General features: G+C 38.0%; 1 protein-coding gene and 1 long non-coding RNA gene across 8 annotated transcripts in view; one reads left to right on the forward strand and one right to left on the reverse strand.

Annotated features, from left to right (window-relative positions):
* LOC106039409 (uncharacterized) overlaps window positions 1–20,124 on the forward strand; it is a 319,959-nt gene that overhangs the window by 111,597 nt on the left and 188,238 nt on the right. The gene's annotated exons all lie outside the window — the stretch shown is intronic.
* The window catches only part of OLFM3 (olfactomedin 3), a 60,844-nt gene that overhangs the window by 3,232 nt on the left and 37,488 nt on the right, over window positions 1–20,124 (reverse strand). For 3 of the 4 annotated variants that reach the window (XM_048066988.2, XM_048066989.2, XM_048066987.2), the window contains exons 2-5: window positions 17,235–17,381; window positions 14,371–14,526; window positions 10,283–10,502; window positions 782–888 (exon numbers count right to left, since the gene is read on the reverse strand). In XM_048066988.2, coding sequence (XP_047922945.1) covers window positions 782–888; window positions 10,283–10,502; window positions 14,371–14,526; window positions 17,235–17,381 — 630 coding nt within the window. The remainder of the gene's footprint in view (window positions 1–781; window positions 889–10,282; window positions 10,503–14,370; window positions 14,527–17,234; window positions 17,382–20,124) is intronic. The other variant, XM_013186560.3, reaches the window with a different exon arrangement.

Genomic DNA, 20,124 nt, shown 5'->3' on the forward strand with positions numbered 1-20,124 from the left:
ACATGGTGTGCATGGGGCAGCCTGTGTGCTGCTCTGAGAGGGTGGCACTGGGGCAGCATGGAGAGGGCCTGTGCTGAGGACTATGGAGCAGCCCTACGGGTGCTGAGGTGGCAGGAGAGACTTCTCAGACAGCACTGAACAGTGTCTGCTGCTCTCCCAGAGGCAACCGAGACTGCTGGAGGCAGCAGCAAAATGGCGTGGACACGGTGGGTAGGAAAGAGCTGCATGTGAATCTTTAGTTATTACCATTTGTACGCTGCCTTTCCTATCGGCTGTGATTTTTGTTGTTGTTGTTCAAAAGATTAACCTTTTGGATCTCACAGGAACGAAACCTACTGTTTTGACTTCAAAAGCCCTTTGAGGAAGGGAGCACCTCTATAAAGATGTGTCCATTTGGGATCCTATCACAGATTGAAACAATAACATAGCTTGCATCTGAGGAGGTCAGTGGTCTGAAGACCACTTATTTGGGGCTTAATCCTGTGATTTTTGACTGTCGCGTGTTATGGGTTATGCTCACTGGTGAAAGTGTTGATGTTTCTGTTAAATTACTTAGGTTCTTAAAGAGCCAAGGTCAATAAAATGATAGAGAGAGAGAGAAAAAAAAGTGTAGCCATTTCAGATGGATGTTATCCCTAAACAATGTAACGAAAGGGCACAAATGTGCTCAGGTATCTTCTCTCTTTGGACATTTCCTAGATGGAAAATCTCTTTTTAAAGATTTAAATCAAGCAAGTAAATCTGTAAAAGAACCCAAAGATATTTCAGCGCCTTAACATACTCGGTTGTTTTTCTCTGATGCTAATGGATCTGTCATCCAGGCTCCAAATCGGGTTCCGGATATCTTGACTGTAATGGGGCCTGTAATTTTCATCAATTTGCCACATGCTGAAATTAGAAAAACAAATCCATTAATGCAAATAATTACGCAACTCTCCTTGACATAAGACAGAGTACGAGACCAATTGCTCAAAACTAACTAGTGGCTCCAGGGGATTCAGGGTTAGGTTGAGGATGGATTGTCATCTTCACTGTATGAACTTTTCTCTATTGAACAACAGTATAAATAAGTTAAGAAAAATGTTTATTTTTGTTTTTATAAATTTTAAAGCACAGTCACATTTTCGGGACGTGAAAAATACAACATAGTAAAGTATCTTCCCAGCTGAAGTGAATAACATTTAATAATAAATGAAAAGACACAAAAACCGCCTTATTTTTGTCTTCAGAAAGTTCAGTGAAAAGTTAGGATTAATGGATGTTTGTTTTCCATTGATCGTGATACTTTGGAGTTTCCTATTTTAAAGAATCTTTTGATAACCAATTGTAGAAAACATATTACATAATTTTTATTCAGGAATTTTCTGTAGATAGTAACACCTCTAGTTTGTGTGCCAAGTGCTGTTTTTCTACAGTGATGAACTGCAATTAGCGTGGAAACTGGAGGGCTGTATCTTACAGTGGTCAAATTCTTTTTTATTTTTAAGTGGTACATAAGTAAACTGTCTCAGAAATGGGCATTAGGTAAACTCAAACCTTTGGATGGGGCTGAAATAATTTCAAAGAAAATTATCAAAAAACTAATAGTGAATAGAAAGAAATTAAGAAAAAAAGGCATCACTCTTGAATTTGTAGTTTTAAGATTATCAAAATACAAATGTAGCATGAATGAATGTATGAGTTAGACTGGTACACTAATTGGGTTGCTTTAAAATACTGTATGGACATGAGTAGCGAAACGTATGCAAAGAATTTGGAACTCTGAAACCCACCATTTTTTTTTTCTAAATAAATAAACCCGCGCAGCGAACCAAAACTGGCCCATAAAATTCAGGGTCCAAACTGACAGCAGTTGAGCAGCCCATGGCAGAGGCATGGGGTGCAGGGAGCCCACCTCTGGCACACGCGTAGGAGCCCGCAACACGAGCCAGAATTGCAAATCTCACTGTGAGGGCAGCTATGTGGAGCTTGAGGAGGAAGGTGGAGCAAACAGTAATGCAGAGGCAGTTTGGCAGCAGTCATCCATCCGGTTTGGTGCAGGCAGCTGCAAAACCGTGAGTTTTGCTGAGGCCCAGCGGAGCAGTCACCCCAGCGAGTGCTGTGAGCATCCTGCGGGAGTACGGCTGTGTCTGTGTCCCTGTGTCTGTGCACTCGGGCAGGCTTTCTCAGCTGTCTGTGGCAGGTTGTGGGGAGCAGCATGTGCCCACCTGTCTGGCAGGAGAGGTGTACGAGCAGGCAGTGGGCTCGCAGCCCATGCTGGCCATTGTAGGGGATGCACACACAGCTCTGCCTGTGGTGTGTGCATGTGGCTGGAGCTTTTTGAGACGAGCTAGAGAAGGGTGTTCAGAAATTTGTCGGTTTATTAATGTTTAAGCGTCTGCTATTGTTCATCTGTTTTATTACTTATATTGATCCTGAACATATAGTTCACTGATTGCCGGTTAATTTCGTGTCATTATTAACTCAATAAAACTCCTCAGTCCTGATTTGGTTTAACTGTATGAACTGAGCAGCTTCCCTGTGTGGCAGGATTCAGATGCTTTTAGAGAATGGTCTTTCAGAATGGATCGAGCAACTGTTCAACAAGAAAAAGAGATGACATTGTACTTCAGTGGCTAAATGATCGGTAGTGTGAATCTGGGGTATATTCATGTGATTAAATTTTTATTCCCAGATAGCATGTAGTGATATGAAGAAAGGAAGACAGCTAGGAGATTTGCTAGGTAGCTGAGAGGCAGCTGAGTGAAAAAGTGACAAAGCTCCTCTTTTCAGCATAATGAAACAGAACATCTTGTAAAAGGCATGAGGATGTTTTTATTCTCCTGCCCTATAGTCTGTCCCATCTTTTCTTTTCCTTGTTCATTAAACACGCTCAGACATCTGCCTATTTGTGATATATCTTGATGGAACAGCTATTCAGAACTAAGTTATGTTACAAGTACTCTTTCCATCTATGGTAAACCAGTCCCATTATACTGATCCTTTTTATCCCATCAGCAGTTTTCTGCTATAAACCTCAGTGGTACCTGAGGTCTGTTGCCCTACTGACAGGTAGCGTGGGCAGGAGGAAGGAAGCAGCAGAGCTCAGTGCCCACCACTGTCCTGTCATGACAGCTGCCTTGCAGCTTGGAGAAATTTAGGCACAAGGGCTTAATACATGAAGCCTCCTCCAGCGTTTAGTTCATGTAAGTCTATATACCCTGCTACTGCAGACAGCCTCTTCATAAATTTGTTAATGTGGCTTTAAAAATGGGGAAATGCTGTTTGCACTTGCCCACCCTCACCCTTACTCTAACTGAAGCTTATTTCACAACCTCACTCTTCAGTTCGTTTGAAAAATATTTGGAGTCAAGTACATAGGTGTCATCAGTCTTTTGTTCTGAGCAGTCAGATCTCAACGCATTGCTTCCAGACACATGCAGACTGGAACCAGACACCAGGGAGGTCTTTGAGCTTGCAAAGAGCTGCTTGAAAGAACTGCACAGGCCCCAAATCATGTCTCAGCTGAATGATCAACTTGATAAATCAGCTTATGTTGTTTTGAACTGTTTAAGGCTGCACAAGTAACTTTTATAGAAATAAATTACCCCAAGTATTCCCCAAATCAACTGACGTGCTAAATACTGGTCTTGAATACAGTGAACCTATGCTGGCTGATGATCAGAAGGCAAATGTGAGACAATAGGCTTACACTATAACTAGGAAATGCAATTGAGGCCAAATTTTCCTCCCTTCTCATTGAAATCCATTTGAAATTCATTTCACACTTTATTCTGTCAAAGCTTTAGACAGTTATCTAACATGGTGCTGCTTCCAGTATATGATTGGAATGTAAAAGAATCGGGTGAATGCAATTAAGAAAACAGTAAAGCTGAGCTCTCATTCCTCAAGAGAATGGTATCATTCTTTTCTCCTGTTCTGTCTTTTGGAGCCTTACTTTCTAATGTGTTTACCCATTTGTTACAGAAGAACTGTAAAACGTTGCCAAAATCAGGGTCATTTGTGGTTTTGCTCATTCTGAAATAGCAAGTGTGCTGTCTGTGCTGAAGTATTATTGACTTACTACTACAGTTAAATAAGTTATTGCAGATGAATAACACAGCATTTTGATGACATGATGCTATGAAATGCAGTTTAACACTGATATAATTAGTGTTACTGACTTTATGAAGATAATTCCTTAATAGCTTGCCCAAGCCCAGTCTTTAATTTGATACAGAAAGGAAATGAATGAGAGCTCTTTCAGGAATAAAGCCCAATACAGTCTTTAAGAGTTCACTGACAAAGCAAGGTGTTTTCTGTGTGGTTGTAAATACTTCCAAGTTTGTATTAGTGCAAGAAAATTTCCTCCTTCCTCCACCAGAATTGGAAACAGCTGCTTCTCATCTACCTAAGTATGAAATGTGTTGATTTAATCCCAGCCTATATTTGCAATATGAACCTTATAGTTGTTCATGTAGCTATATTAAAATTGATCTTGCATGCTGAGGTTTCTTGCTAAGGTGTGGTGATGCTAGTATACTGAAAAAGCAGTATTATTTACATAAAACTTCTGTGGCATGACATGTCTAGGAGTCTGAAATTAAAAACAAACATACAGACAAACCAAACCCCCCGAACTCCAAAGAGTTTCCCATTGAGACTTTTCTTTATCTTGGTTTGTAGGTAGGAAAACAGAACATAGAAAAACATCATATGAAATGGGAAGCACTTCTGAGCTAACATCTGTTAAACCTGTTAGGGATTGTCTTAGACAACCTGGGGATTCCCAGCTGCCTCAGTACCCTGGTGACTCTTTGTATTCTCAGAACATCTTTATCAGAGGATTCTTGCCTGGGAAATGGGAACTGTTGAGTGGGTCTGTCAGCTTCAAGCTTTGTTACCATTTTGGTAGGTTTCTCTAGTCCTTGGTGCATCTTTGAAGAGATAAGAATACTTTTCTGCCCTAGGATTTGTATTCATAGTACCCCTGCTGTTCTTGGAAAATGTGACTGCAAAGGTATAGCTTCCCTGCTGTATGACACGGGGTGTCAAATTTTATATTGCTGTCTCAAGCCCCTGTGCCTTGCTGCCTGGCAATGGGAAGTTGCTGGTAGGTGAGATGGTAGGTGAGCTTCTCATGTTCAGTGTGGCACAGGTTAGCCTGATGTGACTTCTGTTGAATTTTTCAGTTAGAGCTTGTCTGGGTCTCATCAAATTAAAAGGGAATTTTGAGGCAGAGTAACTGAGAGCACCTGCAATACATTTTTTGAGCCAGAATATTGGCTTAATTGGGAGGGGAACACACCACCAAACTAAAATAAAAAGAGCTGAATTAATGGGCACAAAATTATCTCTATAGAGAAAATTTTGGTGCTGTTTCATTCTTTCAGTAAAAATAAAAAAGGGAGCTCTTTCTTACGATGCTCAATAGATATCTAATGAAAGAAAGGTTTTGTGTTTCTAGCAAATGTCAGGAAGTTCAGGAACATAGAGAATAAATAGGAAAAAAAGTGATATTTCTAGGCATTTTTCTCACTGCTAAAAGGTTCAGATGGTGTTACATAGAGTGAGATTTTTAGAAGCAATGTTGGTCTCTTTCCCTTGACTTTGAAAGAAGCTATCTAAGGAAGTCCTAATGATAACTAATTGTAGTAATTGGAAAATCAAACCTCTGAGAATTTATCCATTCTAAATGGGACTGTACAAGGAACATAATGTCATGCACAGTCTGGGTGTTTATGGCCTCTTTTTGTAACAGTTTTGCACCATGGACTTCAGTAACTCTGCTTGTGATTTTGTGTATTTATTTATATTAGGGAAGAAGTTGAGCATGAATTGGCCAGTTAAAAAAAAAAAGTGGATGTACTGCTTCTGTAGGCTGGAAGCATCTGTGGGGCAGAAAGCATCTGGAAGGCTGTTCCAAAGTGAGCAAATACCAGGAGAAGGTTGTGAAAACCAATTGGACAGAAGCTATTTTGAAGATAGCTAGGAAAGATAGTTGATATTCCTAGCTGCTGTGATGCAAATGAATATTGGTAGCTGCTACATATACCAAGTGAGTGTATGATTTATAGCAGGACTTGAAAGGGAAATAAAATCAAAGCAACCAAAACAGCCTCCTGAAGTGTTCATAAGCATTATTATTCTACTTATTGCAGGTAATAAAGAGGGGAGAATGAAGTGAGTATTTTTTTCAGTGGTTGCACAAACCAATTCCAAGTGCTTTATTTCTTTCACTCTCCAGCTTATGATCAAATTTGTTGTAACATTTCTTTCCCTCACAAAGTAGAATTAGTTCTTACTTAATTGGTGCATGTCTGTTGTCATACATAATACAAATCCAGGAAGCTCTACAGTCTCATTATTAGAGCTTGCTGAGAGGAAACTCTGGATTCCTACTGCGTGTGTGCAATGACTTGCTAGGTAATCTTTGGCAAAGTCACTTTTCCTTCCTGACTTGTTTCTCCATCTATAAGAGGGTGATAATGATACATCTCTCCATTGCACAGATTTGTACTAAATGACATTCGTAAATCTCTCCAAATCCCACTGGGGCGGATGCCTTGGAAGTGCAAGTACCCTTGCAATAGAAAGTAATCTTATGCCTGCACTAATACATCATCTGCTACTGATTTAACAGCATTTCTTTGGATAAATGGAATATTGTACTTTTGAAGTTTTAACCAAAAATATTAATGTAAAATCTTGTTTGGATTTTGTTATAAGAGATATATGTGAATGAATCCAATGTGTATCTACTTGAACCACTTATTTCATAAGCAATATTTGGCAGAATATTGGCTTCTATGAATTCTAGCTATGTCATTTTACTCATTGCACTAAACAGATTATGACAAGAATCGAAGGGTCCCAGACTTACTGTGCAAGCTGCATTGTCTTACACGAGCACGTACATGGCTGCCAGTGACAGACCTGTACGTGCATAAGTGTATGTGAACTTATGGTGTGCGCAATCATATGCACTGTCTCTACATGTTTAATTGCATGCACTCTTTTAAAGTTTTATGGCTAAATTTCTCAGCAGCTTTAGTCTGAATTTTCTCTTATTCCAAAGAGAAGGAGCAAATTTCAGTCAACACAACTGCTATGGTAATCATTACATCTCAGTGAAAGGGAGACAACTGCTTACTGTATGCTAATGAGCATTGAAAGTGTTGCCAGTGCAGATGGAAGATCTCTTTTAAGTGGCCAGGACAGTATAAATAATGCATTATAATGCTGAAAAACACCTGCTAGGGATAAGAATGGAAAATAGCTACACACACTGGTTAGATAATTATATTGTGAAACACAAGAAAATCTGTGAAGGTTTAAGGCAGATCCTGTGGCACATTGGGGCCAGTCTGCCTTCTGCTGCCATAGGCCATCAGCTTGGCATGGGCAGTCACAGCTGGGTCATCTCCAGCATGGTAAATATGGCTGGGAGAGGTGGGAGGCATGAGAGCTGTTTTTCCTTTGTGCTTGCTGATCTGGGCTCACACTACCATTTGTCAGGAGTTGCTCTCAGAGATCCTAACTTAAGCTGTTCTTAGACTAATTCTAAGGGTGTGCAAGGATAGTCATTTAAGCATCTAAGCCCAAAGAATAAGGATGAATAAGTCTGTATTTGTGCTTGAAAAGACCAAACCACTTATAATAAAGAGTCAGAAGCCCCGCATTTGAATTTTAAAATGTGTAAAGGAGTTGTAACTTTAATATGAAAATACCAGATTGATAGTAGACCTCCTAGATGACACCATGTTACATTATTGTTACCTCAAATTGCACCTGTCTTGGGGTTTTGGAAAATGTAGTTTGTTATGGGACTGCAGTGGGTTGACCCTGACACTGCCACTCGCTTACTTCCCTACTTCCCAGTGCAACCGGGGTGAGAACTGGAAGTGCCAAAAAAAAAAAAAAAAAAAAAAAAGAAATTGCAAAGGCAATCAGTCACCACAAGCAGACTGGTGCCCGGACATTCTGAGTTGTGGCTACCTTGGAAAGCAAGCTTTCCGTTTTTATTGCCGAGCATGCTGTGACATGGCAAGGAATAAACCTTTGGCCAACCTGAGTCAGCTGTCCCAGCTGTGCTCCCTCCCAGCCTCTTGCCCACCCCCTACCTACTCTCTGTAGTAGGAAGAAGAGAAAGCCTTGATGTTGTGCAAGTAGTGCTCAGCACTAGCTAAACATTGGTGTTATAAACACTGCTTTAGTCACAAATCCTAATCACAGCACCGTGCAGGATGCTAGGAAAACGGTTAACTCCCTCTTGGCTAGAACCACTACAAATGCTTCAGAGAATTTAAAGGAGAAAGGATGTCCAGGGAGCCATCCATGTATTAGGAACAGGTTATGTTTATCTGGAATGCAATGGTGGCATGGATGTGCTCAATAATCTATTTCATAAAAATATTTTCTATCTACTCATAGTTTAAATATATATAACTTTTCTGCATTATTACATCAAGAGAAATAGTGTGCGCTACAGGAATTCAGGGTAGATAGGAGGGGAAACATGGCTAAAAATTAGGGAAATAGGAAATAAGTTGAGAAAAGGAGAAGAGATACGTCATACGAATACCCCAATGATACTTAAAAATGCATCCTGTAGTCACTTCACTAATCATTTTTAAAAGAATACACCATAAAATCAAGGAAAAATGAAATGCTTATTAAAGATGTGATGATGGTCTTTTGTTGCCTAATAAACTTACTGGAACACTCACTATCAGAAAATAGTGTTTATATGAATTTGCTTGTTTGTTGCAGTATTGTAATGCAGCCACTTTCTCCTGACTGCCTTCTGCCAATGCAGTAACGTGCTATAATATGTGTACTGAGAGGAAAATAGGATTATAAGAAGTTTCTGTTTGAAGAAGTCTTTCATGTACTTAGACCATCATCACTGTGTTATTTCTAGTGTAAAACAAAGAAACTGAAAATAAATAATTTAAGAGGGTAACCTAACCTAGATTTTTCTCATTCCATTGCCTCACAAAAATAGCACTGCCTATCAAATTAATAACATCATGCATAGCCTTCAAAAGTAAACATCCCCCACCTGATAACTGAGATACTGATCACAGGATTGAACCTGGGAGTTTCTATTTTATTTATTTTCCTTCTTAACTTACAAAGCATTTATTTCTCATAGAGGGGGTGGATTGTTGGCTATAGACACCAAGATTTCCATAGTGATCCAATCAGGTTTCTCAAAATGCATGGACAGACTCTGAGGGCAGACTTTGCATTGTGGCTGCAAAGTAGGTAGGTACCAATTACCCTCTTCGGGTAATTGAAGTTAAGGTTGACACTTAATGATACTTCAGACTTTTAGTTTTGGAAGCTAATACTGAGCTAGTGCTGATTTTTGGAGATGCTGAACATCAACTTTTTCTAACAAAAGCCAGCAATGTGAGCAATGAAGATGGAGGCTGCCTGATGTAAATCTAATGCAGTGCTCATGATGGATTTTTGCCGTGTTTTCTAAAAAAAAAAATCATGCTTTACTCCACTAAATTAGATATAATGCTAATTTTGTTGTGTTCCAAATTGGAAAGTAGCACATCTGTCTTAATGCTGATATTACAGGTCTAAAGACCTGTCTAAAGTGCAATTGGAGTGGCCTCTCAGATGTCATAGCAAGATTTGTATCATGATTACATGACAGTGCCAAACTGATTCCAGTCTACTCCTGACTAAACTTTTTTCACACTGACGAACCAAAGATGACTTAAATAGAAATGCCTGTCTGAACTTTTTAGAAAGAACCTTTGTAGCTCTCCAATGCGTTGTAAGTCTCTTAGATTTAAAGTTGTCATCTTTTATAATTTTCCATCTCGATTCCTTTTGTATAAAGTAGGGTAGATAATTATCTAAAATACGCTGGTGCAAATTTCGAGGGGTATGACTAACCTTAAGAGGAGTTACTCTTGACATTTTTTAGGGTAGCAGAGATCAGAATATGGAATCATAGTCATTTAGGTTGGAAAAGCCCTCTAAGATCATCTAGTCTAACCTTTTACCTAGCACTACCAAGTCCACCATTAAATCATGCCAGTAAGCACCACATCTACACATTTTTTGAATACCTCCAGGGATGGTGACTCAACTACTTCCCTGGCCAGCGTGTTCCAATGCTTCACAACCCTTTTGGTGAAGAAACTTTTCCTAAATATTTTCTTAATTTTTCCTAAATATAGTTCAGTCTTTCATCAAAAAAGAAAACTTAATCTTTCTATAGAGAAAACCAAAAACTTACAGCTGTGGGATCAAATCTGACATGAAATTGTAAACTTACTGAGCTTTTTCATGCAGTCTCGAAGCCTGGTTTCTAAACTGAGCACCCGCTGGTGTAGTTCCTCATAGTCATAAGCACCAATTTCTTCCTGAATCCCAGTGAGGACAGTAGACAGATTCCTAATTTCTTCCTTGAACTGGGTGATTAGTTTAGCATCAGTTTTGTATTGTTCCAGAACTGGGATTAGTGGCAGGAGCTCATCCATCTTTTCTTTCAACTCCTGTTAAAGGTAATCAAATGCGTATTAGAGCAGTTTAAAGGAATTCAATCCTCTTATTCCCTTTTATGTAATATTTATGCCTGATTATTAAAATGACTTGAAAATGACTATTGATTAGATAGAGCTAAGATAGATAGTTAGAGCTATTATTTCAGTGTATTGTGAAAGTCTTAGAAATCTCAGAATTAATGGCAGTAAGCAGTAGATAAAATGTGTGAGACAATAGTTTATTTCTACTGAGGTACATGATTACCTTCAGGTGATCTGAACCAGACCTGTTGAGGGTCTGACTTTCCATCCAGAGGATATAACCCCCCCATGGACTGTATCTTTCTTGAGAAAAGGTGATTAGACCTGAACACCTGGTGACAGTCAAAAACATCACACCTGTTCTATAGTAGGCAAGCTGTTCATTTTTATTTCACTCCTTAGAAATACTGAGTTCATTTTTTCCTAAATGTCTGTTGGACCCTGTTTAGTTCTGATCTGGACACAGTGATATATACCTCTTTCTTCTGAAGTAAAAAATCCATGGTTCTTAAACTGTTTTGTACTTGTGGTCCTTCTACGTCACGAGGTGCCTTTGAACTTCCTCAGGCGTTCTTTGTTCTGGACTGTAGCAAATCATTTTATTGCTATGTGCAGTTGGTATTGTGTTGCCAATCCTGTTCCTAAATATTGATTAAGGAAAGCAAGGCTCCACTTGGGAATTTTTGGTTGCCCCTTTCTCAGACTTTTGTCATGTACATTGAGAGTTTCTCTTTGTAACTTAAAATGGCCACTTATATTTTGTTTTTGTAATAATTCTTTTAAATGCACTAAATTTAATCTTTACTAAATTAGTCTAGACTGAGGTTATTTTTTTTTTTCTTTGTATTTTTTTTTCTGTAGATAACCTCAAAGAATCCTTGCAATCAAAAGATTTTGCTTTATGAAAAGCATGCAGGTTTGCCCTTGATTTGCATGTCTGTTTATATTTTGAGAAAACAGCAGGACTTCTGTGAGCAAATGCCAGAGGCATGAGGAGATGCAAGCCTGGACAAAACAAGAAAAAGGGTGGAAATAGAGACTTGTTAGGTACTAGGATTAGGTGATAATAGAGACTGAGAATGGATGAGGACACACAGGGAGAGATTATCGAAGGGATTAGAAAATGGAGTCCTGAAGGAATAGATGCAGTAGTCAGCAGATTAAAAGGGAAAGCAGAAGAGAACTAAGTGGATGCCCAAGCAGAAGGAAGAGGTGCAGAAGCAAATGTGGTCAGAAGTTAGCATAGTCAATGAGATGCACGGAGATACAGACCGTTTGTTACATCACTTGTATAAATGGATGCAATAAACATGGTAAAACATTTCAAAATAAATAACATAATGTCAATCAGAATGCTTTTCTACTGAGGAGATGTGAAAGAAGCTGATAGTCAGGGTTGGCATTAGATCTGCTTGAAGATCTGCCTCTGAGTTTTTACCTCTCAAACGTGTTCTAGAACAGCTTGAGAGTTCTACATCTCTTCAGTAACCCAGCTCATCTATGTAGTTTTAGCAATTGCTTTCATATTGGAATTATTACTTGCTCAAAATAAAGACCTATAGGTGGAGTTGGGAAGAATAATTTGCATGCAGGTTATTTTAATGTGTAGAAAGTGGCATTTTAAATTACAAAGAGATATGTTGTTATAAACGGATTAGAGACCATCAGGAGTTTTCTTTGTATCTTTGGCTCTGTTCTCAAGGGGTCTTCCAATTATAGAATATTAGCAGAATTATTGAGGTGGACAGGAAGAAATGAAGAGTTTTTGTCTACAGTTAAAACTATTTTTTATTTGACTGTCCTTATTAAAAATTCAGCTTGAGCCTAATATATCTGTAAAAAACAAATAGTCATGTCTTTCTTGATAACAATGTGACTAGGTTTTGTGATGTGGAATGCAGAGCTCCAGAAGCCAAAGTTTATATTTAATTTTGAAATTATGAACTTAGGCTTTGGTTCTAGGGACAGTAAGCAGTCAAAAATCATGGGTAAACCATGGATGGAAAAACAAAACTCAGCAAGATGATGCATTTAGGAGAATTAGTGGAGGTAGCTTATTCCTAACAGAATTTATGTCAGATGAGGTATCATTTGAGCAAACTGCTGTAACTTTTTTTGGGGGACCAGATATCTTTTGCCTGGCATGAATGCTGATTTGACAGAAATATGACCATATTCTCAAGTGTGACCTGGATCAAATTTGTACTATTTGGCTCTCAGAAACATGGAACCATAGCATAAAACATCTCACTTCAGTAAATGATATAAAGATGGTTTTGGTGTTTTAATGAAAAACAAAACAAAAACAAAACCATAGTGTTTGCTGACACTCCTAACTTGTTGCTACGATGAGTGGCATAGGAACTAAATTGTACTGCAACATGAATGGGTGGTAGGCATATTCTGGTGCTTTGTGCCTGCTGGTGTGAGGGGTTATGTTATATCAAGAATAAGTTTCTGTGTCTCAGGTAAGATAAAGCACTGGAATTTTAGTAGGATGAGTTTCAGAAAGCCAGCAGCATATTGTGTGATGTTGACCTTCTAAATTACTCTATCATTTGATTGGCTGGAAATCTGTTTTATGCTCCTGGCAAACTATCAAACTGAGGTTAAATGACTGACCAATATAAATACTGAATATTTAAAAGGTTAGAATACTGCAGAAGTCTGCTACCTTTGACATCACATATCAGACAGTCAAATTCTGATATTTTGTTCAAGAAAATCTATTATGAGGATAAAGAATATATAATGGCATTATAGAAATGTGTTGTAGCAATGAGTGATAAAAGGAAAAATGGTGGAGCTTTACTACCTGAAAATTACTGGAAGTATGTGTTCAGCCTCCAATATGAAGATTGATAACAAAGAATAATGTTTAGTAGTCAGATCATTAATGTACTTAATTCCTGATACTATTAAGTCCAGGATATTCAGTGTCTCTGGAAAATAAATTAGCTATGTAATTGTTTAGGTATGTAACTTTAATGCTGATTAGAAAAGTATGTCCATTTTGTGTTTCATGAAGGGTTTAAATATAAATTTTGTTAATGTAATCTTTGGAATGTATTTTCTAGATCCTATCTTGCTGTCTTGCAACCTGAAATACTTATCAGACTTTATCAGACTTGATATTTGAAGAACTTAACTATGTTGTTGTAAATTTTTCTCCTTAAAAGTACTTCATATAGGTGTTTTTTTTTTTTCTCTCAGAATACACAAAGCTGTTTTGTAATCTCTGCAACCCTCCTTCCTCACAAAAAGATTGGCTTGTGGTTTTTTCTTGTCATTAAAATTCCTTAGAAGTCTTTTTTTAATCATACAGATGCGACTGGGAATGATTGCCCTCCTCCCCTATCCCAAACTCAGAATAGCAAACCTTCAGACATGAAATTAGATCTTAATTCTACTGGATAAAAATTACAACAACCTGATTTATTATAGGCTTTCTTCCCTTCAACTGCAGTGAATGTCAGGCAGCAGTAAAAGTGCAGAACTCTCTAGTTGCTTGCTATTAATTCCATTGGATCTCCCCATTTATCACTGGAGCTTGAATGAATATAAATTTCTCAGTATGACGTGCACATTGATACAGGAAAAACAGGAATCTGTTTCTAGTGACATATCTCCAATACCTTAATAATTAATGGTTACTTCCTAGTACAATTAAATTGAACAGAGCAAAAGATTATTATCATAAAGGAAAACTTATTATGCTTTTCATTTTAATGTTGCTCTTGTACGAACATTTCAAGCTGAGATCTTAGCAGTCCATGCATTGCTGCTTAGTACATTACTTCCAGCAGGCTTTCAAAGTTATTGTTAAAATAAAACCTACTTGAAAATGCTTTGTCATTAATGTCTTCCGATCATCTTCAATTTGCCGAAACTTGGCCTTCAGCCCTTTCATTTGTGTTTCCATTTTTAAAACATACTGGAAATCCCTCTGAGTCCGTAGATTTAAAACTTCAATAGATTGGGACATATTCTGAACCTGTTAAAGAAGAACACTCTCTAAATGCACTTTTTGTTGCTTTTTTTCTTTTCTTTTTTTTCTCCTGCTTAGATAGTTAAATGTCAGGCAATAAAATGTGCTTATGTCAAGGCTTTAGTTGTGAGTCATTTACACCACAGTATAGGTTTTAAATTCCATAACTGCATGACAGTACAAAAATTGGGGAACAGGGCTAGCAGGAGTGAGATCTTAGAGCCACAGAGTATTTGGATAGTTTCTTTGAGGTAGAGAGGGGGATCCTTTCAGCACCATTTTCGATGGGCTGGAAAAATGCTGTTAAGTGTTACAGTCTACTTTGTCTTCTCTAGTAGATGCTGCCTGTTCTTCAGGATGTTCCATGCAGCATGTGTTTCCTCCTCCACTTGAGGAACAGGACTAAGATTAGGAGAAAATTTCTGGGTAGTTACAAAGAGTGTGATTTTCATAGCTAGTAGGCATTGGTATAATAATTCACTATAAGGAATATGTGAGACTGTCCAGAGATAAGTTGGGATGGGACCATCATTAAATTGGGATTTGCTTTTGGTTTTACAAGTATAAAATTAGAAACTTTAGCCAATTGTCTTAATAGTAGAAAAACATTTTTAATAGATAAGTGAACGTTCAGGAAACTGCAATACAGCAAGTGACCTCATTTAGCACTTTCACTAAAATGAGGCAAGGACTTTTCATCTGGAGTTAATTATATATTATCTAACAGTACCTATTATAAAAGCAATGCTTTTCCCAGTCATAAACATGATACATTTTGCAAATGCAGTTATTATTTTTCAGTAAGTGTTCTGTCCACTAAAACAGGAAAAAAAGTGGACTATGGAAAAAAAATATTAGGTGCTATATTGAAGTTTTGTCTCAAAAAGAAATCGACCTTCCTAATAAACCACAAAAGTACCAGTACTCCTGTTGTCTGCAAGAGCATGTAAAATTTAAACTGATATTTGTATTTGAAATTATTATGTTGTAACGTGTGGACTGCGGGGATTCAGAAAAATATACTCTTAAAATAGTACAAATCAGCTTTTGGACAGTTGCCATTGGCAGTTCCTAGAAGTATTTTTAAGTGAAAAAAATAATGTTTTTATTTCTTCTTTGCTTTCTAACTGTTGAAAGCAAGGAAGTAGTCCTTCGGTTTTGTGGTGACAGACATGGTCCACAGGTCTGTAGGTATTTTTGTTGACACACAAAGCCACAGGTTTTTTCTCTGTGACTTCTGATGCAACATTTTGTACCTGTTCTAAAGCTGCATCTGCTGAGTACCATGAAACCTGTAGGAATGGTGAGTCAGAGGGCAGGCATGTTGTTAAAGATGAAAAACATTAATGAGGCTTAAAAGTTACTGACTGTTTGGCAGTCATAGCTGACACGTTTACTGAATTAGGTCTTATCCTGGATTCTGATTGTTCCTATCTCCTGTCATGGATGGTAAGTGGAAAGCCAACTAATTGAGTTTGGTTGGGATTTTTATCAGTTTTGGAACAATATGAAGGTGGTGTGAACCCTATTCTAGGAGACTCTACCCTCACCGATGTATTTAGCTTGGAAAAATTCTTATTTATTTCCTTGGGACCCTGAGATGGAAAAATAGCTCATTAAAACCTGTTAATACATTCTGTGGAGGAGAGGGCAAGGAGAATTAACTGAAGATGGGTACCAGGAGCAAACGTGCCTGCCTGTCCTCCCATCTCCTTTACATTTCAACTTTCTTCTGAGAAAGGGATTGTTCTTGAGAAGTTTCTAAAACTACTTAGTTACATGTCATGCTATGGACTCTGTCAAAAACTGAAATTAAGTCCCTGCTGAAGTTCACGGAGGTTTATGGAAGGAACATCTGCAGGATTTAGCATTGGTGTGATTTTTCTATAGCTGGAAAAATACTGAAAATTGTATGCTGAAAAATGCATATTTTTTTAGGTCTACATTTTATGTTGCTTTCTGCTGTTGCTGTTCAAATGCTCTGTCTCAGTCTCTCAGGTTATGAACTACTAGCTGTTACGCAGTAACTATAAACTTGGTTACCTACATAGGGAATGCAGAATAATAGTTTGTGTTTTCATGGTTGCAGTGTTTTTTCAGTTCATACGAAATAACACTTTACCAGTTTTAATATATAAACAGTAGTGGATAATACTGGGAATAAGAATTGGGTTGTTTAGACAAAATTTGCAGCACCAGAGAATGAAATAAATAGTATTAACTGAGGAAATAACAAATAAAAATAACTTAGAACTGTTTCTCATCTGTATAGTCTGCTTTGATGGTGCTGTCATGTCTGTATCTCATTATTTGCTGATAAGAGACAAGGAATGACCTTCAAGAGACTTACACGTTTGAAGCAGGAGCTGTAGTTTAAATCCCACAACAACGAGGAAGTTTAAGGTGGGATTTGTAACTGTTTTGACACAGGGAAAGTCAGTCCTGTATGTGTGTAAGGAAGGGTTTGGGGAATGAGCAAGAGAAGACGCAACTTCAGTTTGCTAGATAAGTGGCTTGGGTTGACAGTGGTGTGCTATAAGGAAAACAGACAAATTACGATAAGCGGTGAAAACACACGTAGGGGATATACCCTGAAGGAATATTTTTATAGATAACACTTCAGGACACCATTATATATTAAACTTAGAGAGACAGGAGTGGATTTCCAGGGGAAGTTCAGTGATCAAAAGGAGAAATTCATTGGGAAGACTTACCTTCTCTAGCAGCTGTCTAAGTTGTCTGCTCTTGGCATCTCTTGAACATAGGTTTTGTTCAGGTGCAACAACAGTACAAATGCAACGGCCATCAGGATCTTGGGCTGAACTATAAACTTGCCACCCTTCCTTGGGGCTAATCTGAGTCTGTAACACAACAACAACAAAAATAAAGGGAACAGAACTGATTTAATTGTTGTTTGAAAACACCACCTATTTTTCTTTATTTTTGCATTATATATTTGCAGTGAGGTTCCTCCTAGTCATCACTCATTATTCTCTTAACTAATTAGGCTGGTGATTTTGCACAGTTTTGCCATGTCTCACATCTGCAGAACAGTCTATGAGCATTGTTTCCAGTGTGGGTGAGAGCAGTTTCCTGTTAGTGATTCAGCACAAGTGGTTGATGTAATTCTTTGCAGAGGGATGGTAAGGTTTTTCATTAACAGAGAACAAATATGTCCTTTCAGCTTGAATGACTTTTACTTTAGACTAATGGAAACAACAAAGACAGAAGAGAACAAATAAAAAATCCCAAAGAGAAAGCACAGTCTGTGTGACTCACGCAACAGGGAATTGGCTGGGAAGCGGTTCTGGAGGTGTGTTAGCAGGTTTGCTCTTAAAGATGCAGCACACAGAAAACTCTTCTTGGTTGACTTCAGCTACACATACACCAAAGGAAAGACAGGGGCAGTACTGAGAAGTACTAGGTTAGTTTAGATGATGGGGGGTGATGGCAGGCATGGCACAGGGAAGTAAAGACATCGTGCTGTCCTTTACTGGCACAGAATTCTAGAAATTCTGAACCTGTTCTTTTTCAGCAACTACCACCACCAAGAAGAACAAAGCAAAAAACTGTATTTCCTTTCAGAGCAGGCCAACACTACCCTACCTTTAAAGCTTATGTGATGCTTTGCGAGAGTAGGTATCTATCTGCTTAATGGGATTTATAGAAAAGCACAGCATCAGAACGAGACAAAGCAATATAATTAGATGATTGAACAAATTCAGGTGAGGGAATGAAAATTAATTGGCACCAGAAATATGTTGACTGTTTTCAGGCTGTAATTTCAAGCTAATATTATGCATTATTCTTTAATAATAATACAATATTGACTACTGAATTTTACAGTGCAGTTGCTAATGGATGGCGCTGAAATATTTTTGGTCTGGATAAAGTTGGAATAAATTAATTTTAGTATGAAATTGTACTCAGTGTCAGCACAAAGAGTGATTGTTAAAATTGGCAAGCTTTGATATTGATGCTTAGTGAGGAGTAAGTTGTATAGTTCCTTGCCTCAGAAAAGGTAGACTCTGTAGACTGAGGTTAGAAGGAAAGGTAGCAATATTTTTCTGAGTATCAGCACAATGTTAGAGAAGAGCATAGACTTTTTGTCCCCCACAATGTCTACTTTGAAGAAGTCATTGAAGACGGCAGTGACCTCTTTTACTGTGGAGTTATCTAAAACAAATCAGAACTGTATTGTTCCCTTGTTTTGCAAGGAAGAATGAGGTATCATAACGTAGATGACTAAATAGAGGACAGTCAAACTTGGGTGTGATAAAAAGGCATATCCAGAGGTCAGTGCTAAATTGTACCACTATTGTTGTGTTCTTGTAGCCTTAATTTTTAGGGCACAGGTGATCTAGTTTAACACATGGAGAACAATAAAAACAAAACAAACTTACAACTGGAGAGATTATTTAAATTAGATTTGAGCAGCTACTAAAATTGCAAGCTAGAACAACTGAAACTTCTTAAAGCTGGTGACCCTTGTGAAGTGTAAGCTCTGTTCACAAGTTTCCATGCCTCTCTGTAGAACGGCTGCCCAGACAGTGTGCCCATACAAGAGCAAGTTCTTGTTGAAGTTCGGGAGCCTAAAGCTTGCAATTATAATTCCTACAGAACAGAAATACTGCGTATAGTTTATGAATGAACTGTGATATTTGCTATATCTGCTATTTTTAGATTGATAGCAACTGATTTTACTGCATTCAAGTGGATGGAGTTCTCTGCAGTGGAGAACGGATGCGATAGCAGGATCATGCGTGGTCTATAGTAAAGCAATTACAGTCCATGCTGTGTTGTCAAAGGTACTTGTATATGCTAACAATGTATATCTCTGTGTTTTGTCTGAGAAAAGAATATTGATTAATTTGGCTGATATTTTCTTATGGCACCTAACATATATCTTGATTTAAAAAAAAAAAAAAGACGAAGTAGCTATTTGGAAAAATATTTTTAACAGTGAAAGACCTTCAGGCATAATATGAGTGCGTTGTGATGGGCTGCCCGTGCAGAAATGAGTGCTGAGACAGCAGACCCAGTATGGGCTAAGTTTTCTTCCGGTATTCTTTGTTATCTGTGTGCATGCCATCGTGTGCATGCCATTGGGCAACCTTTGTTAACTAGGATGGGGAATATGAATAATTACAGAGAAAAATAAGTGTGGGCGGGTAGGTGCACTTAGCTTTTTTTTCTCTCTCTTTTTTTTTTTTCTTTGTCATTTAATGCCTATCTCAAGCAGAAACTGCTGTGCCACACGGAAAGAGCTAGAATGCATCAAAACCTTTTGAAAGCTACTGAATCTACTCTCCAAATGCAGGCTTGCTGCTGACAGGCCTTAGTCAACAAATGAGAAAAGAAATAATGAGGGGTGAACAGCAGCAATGACGACAAATCATTCTAGTTCTTGGAAATCTGGGGAAAACAAGAGTCTCTGCAAAGACCCATATTAATCTGTCTTGGCAGGCTACTGAGCTACAGTCACTTTACTTACCTGAAAAAGATTTACTTTTTTCACTTGCACTCACATTCTGATAAAGCTGCTATAGCTGCCTCCACTGTTACTAGTAATTGGGCAAATGGAAATACATATATTCAATATCA

The sequence above is a fragment of the Anser cygnoides genome, chromosome 8, assembly GCF_040182565.1.
Source record: "Anser cygnoides isolate HZ-2024a breed goose chromosome 8, Taihu_goose_T2T_genome, whole genome shotgun sequence".
Lineage (NCBI taxonomy): Eukaryota > Metazoa > Chordata > Aves > Anseriformes > Anatidae > Anser > Anser cygnoides.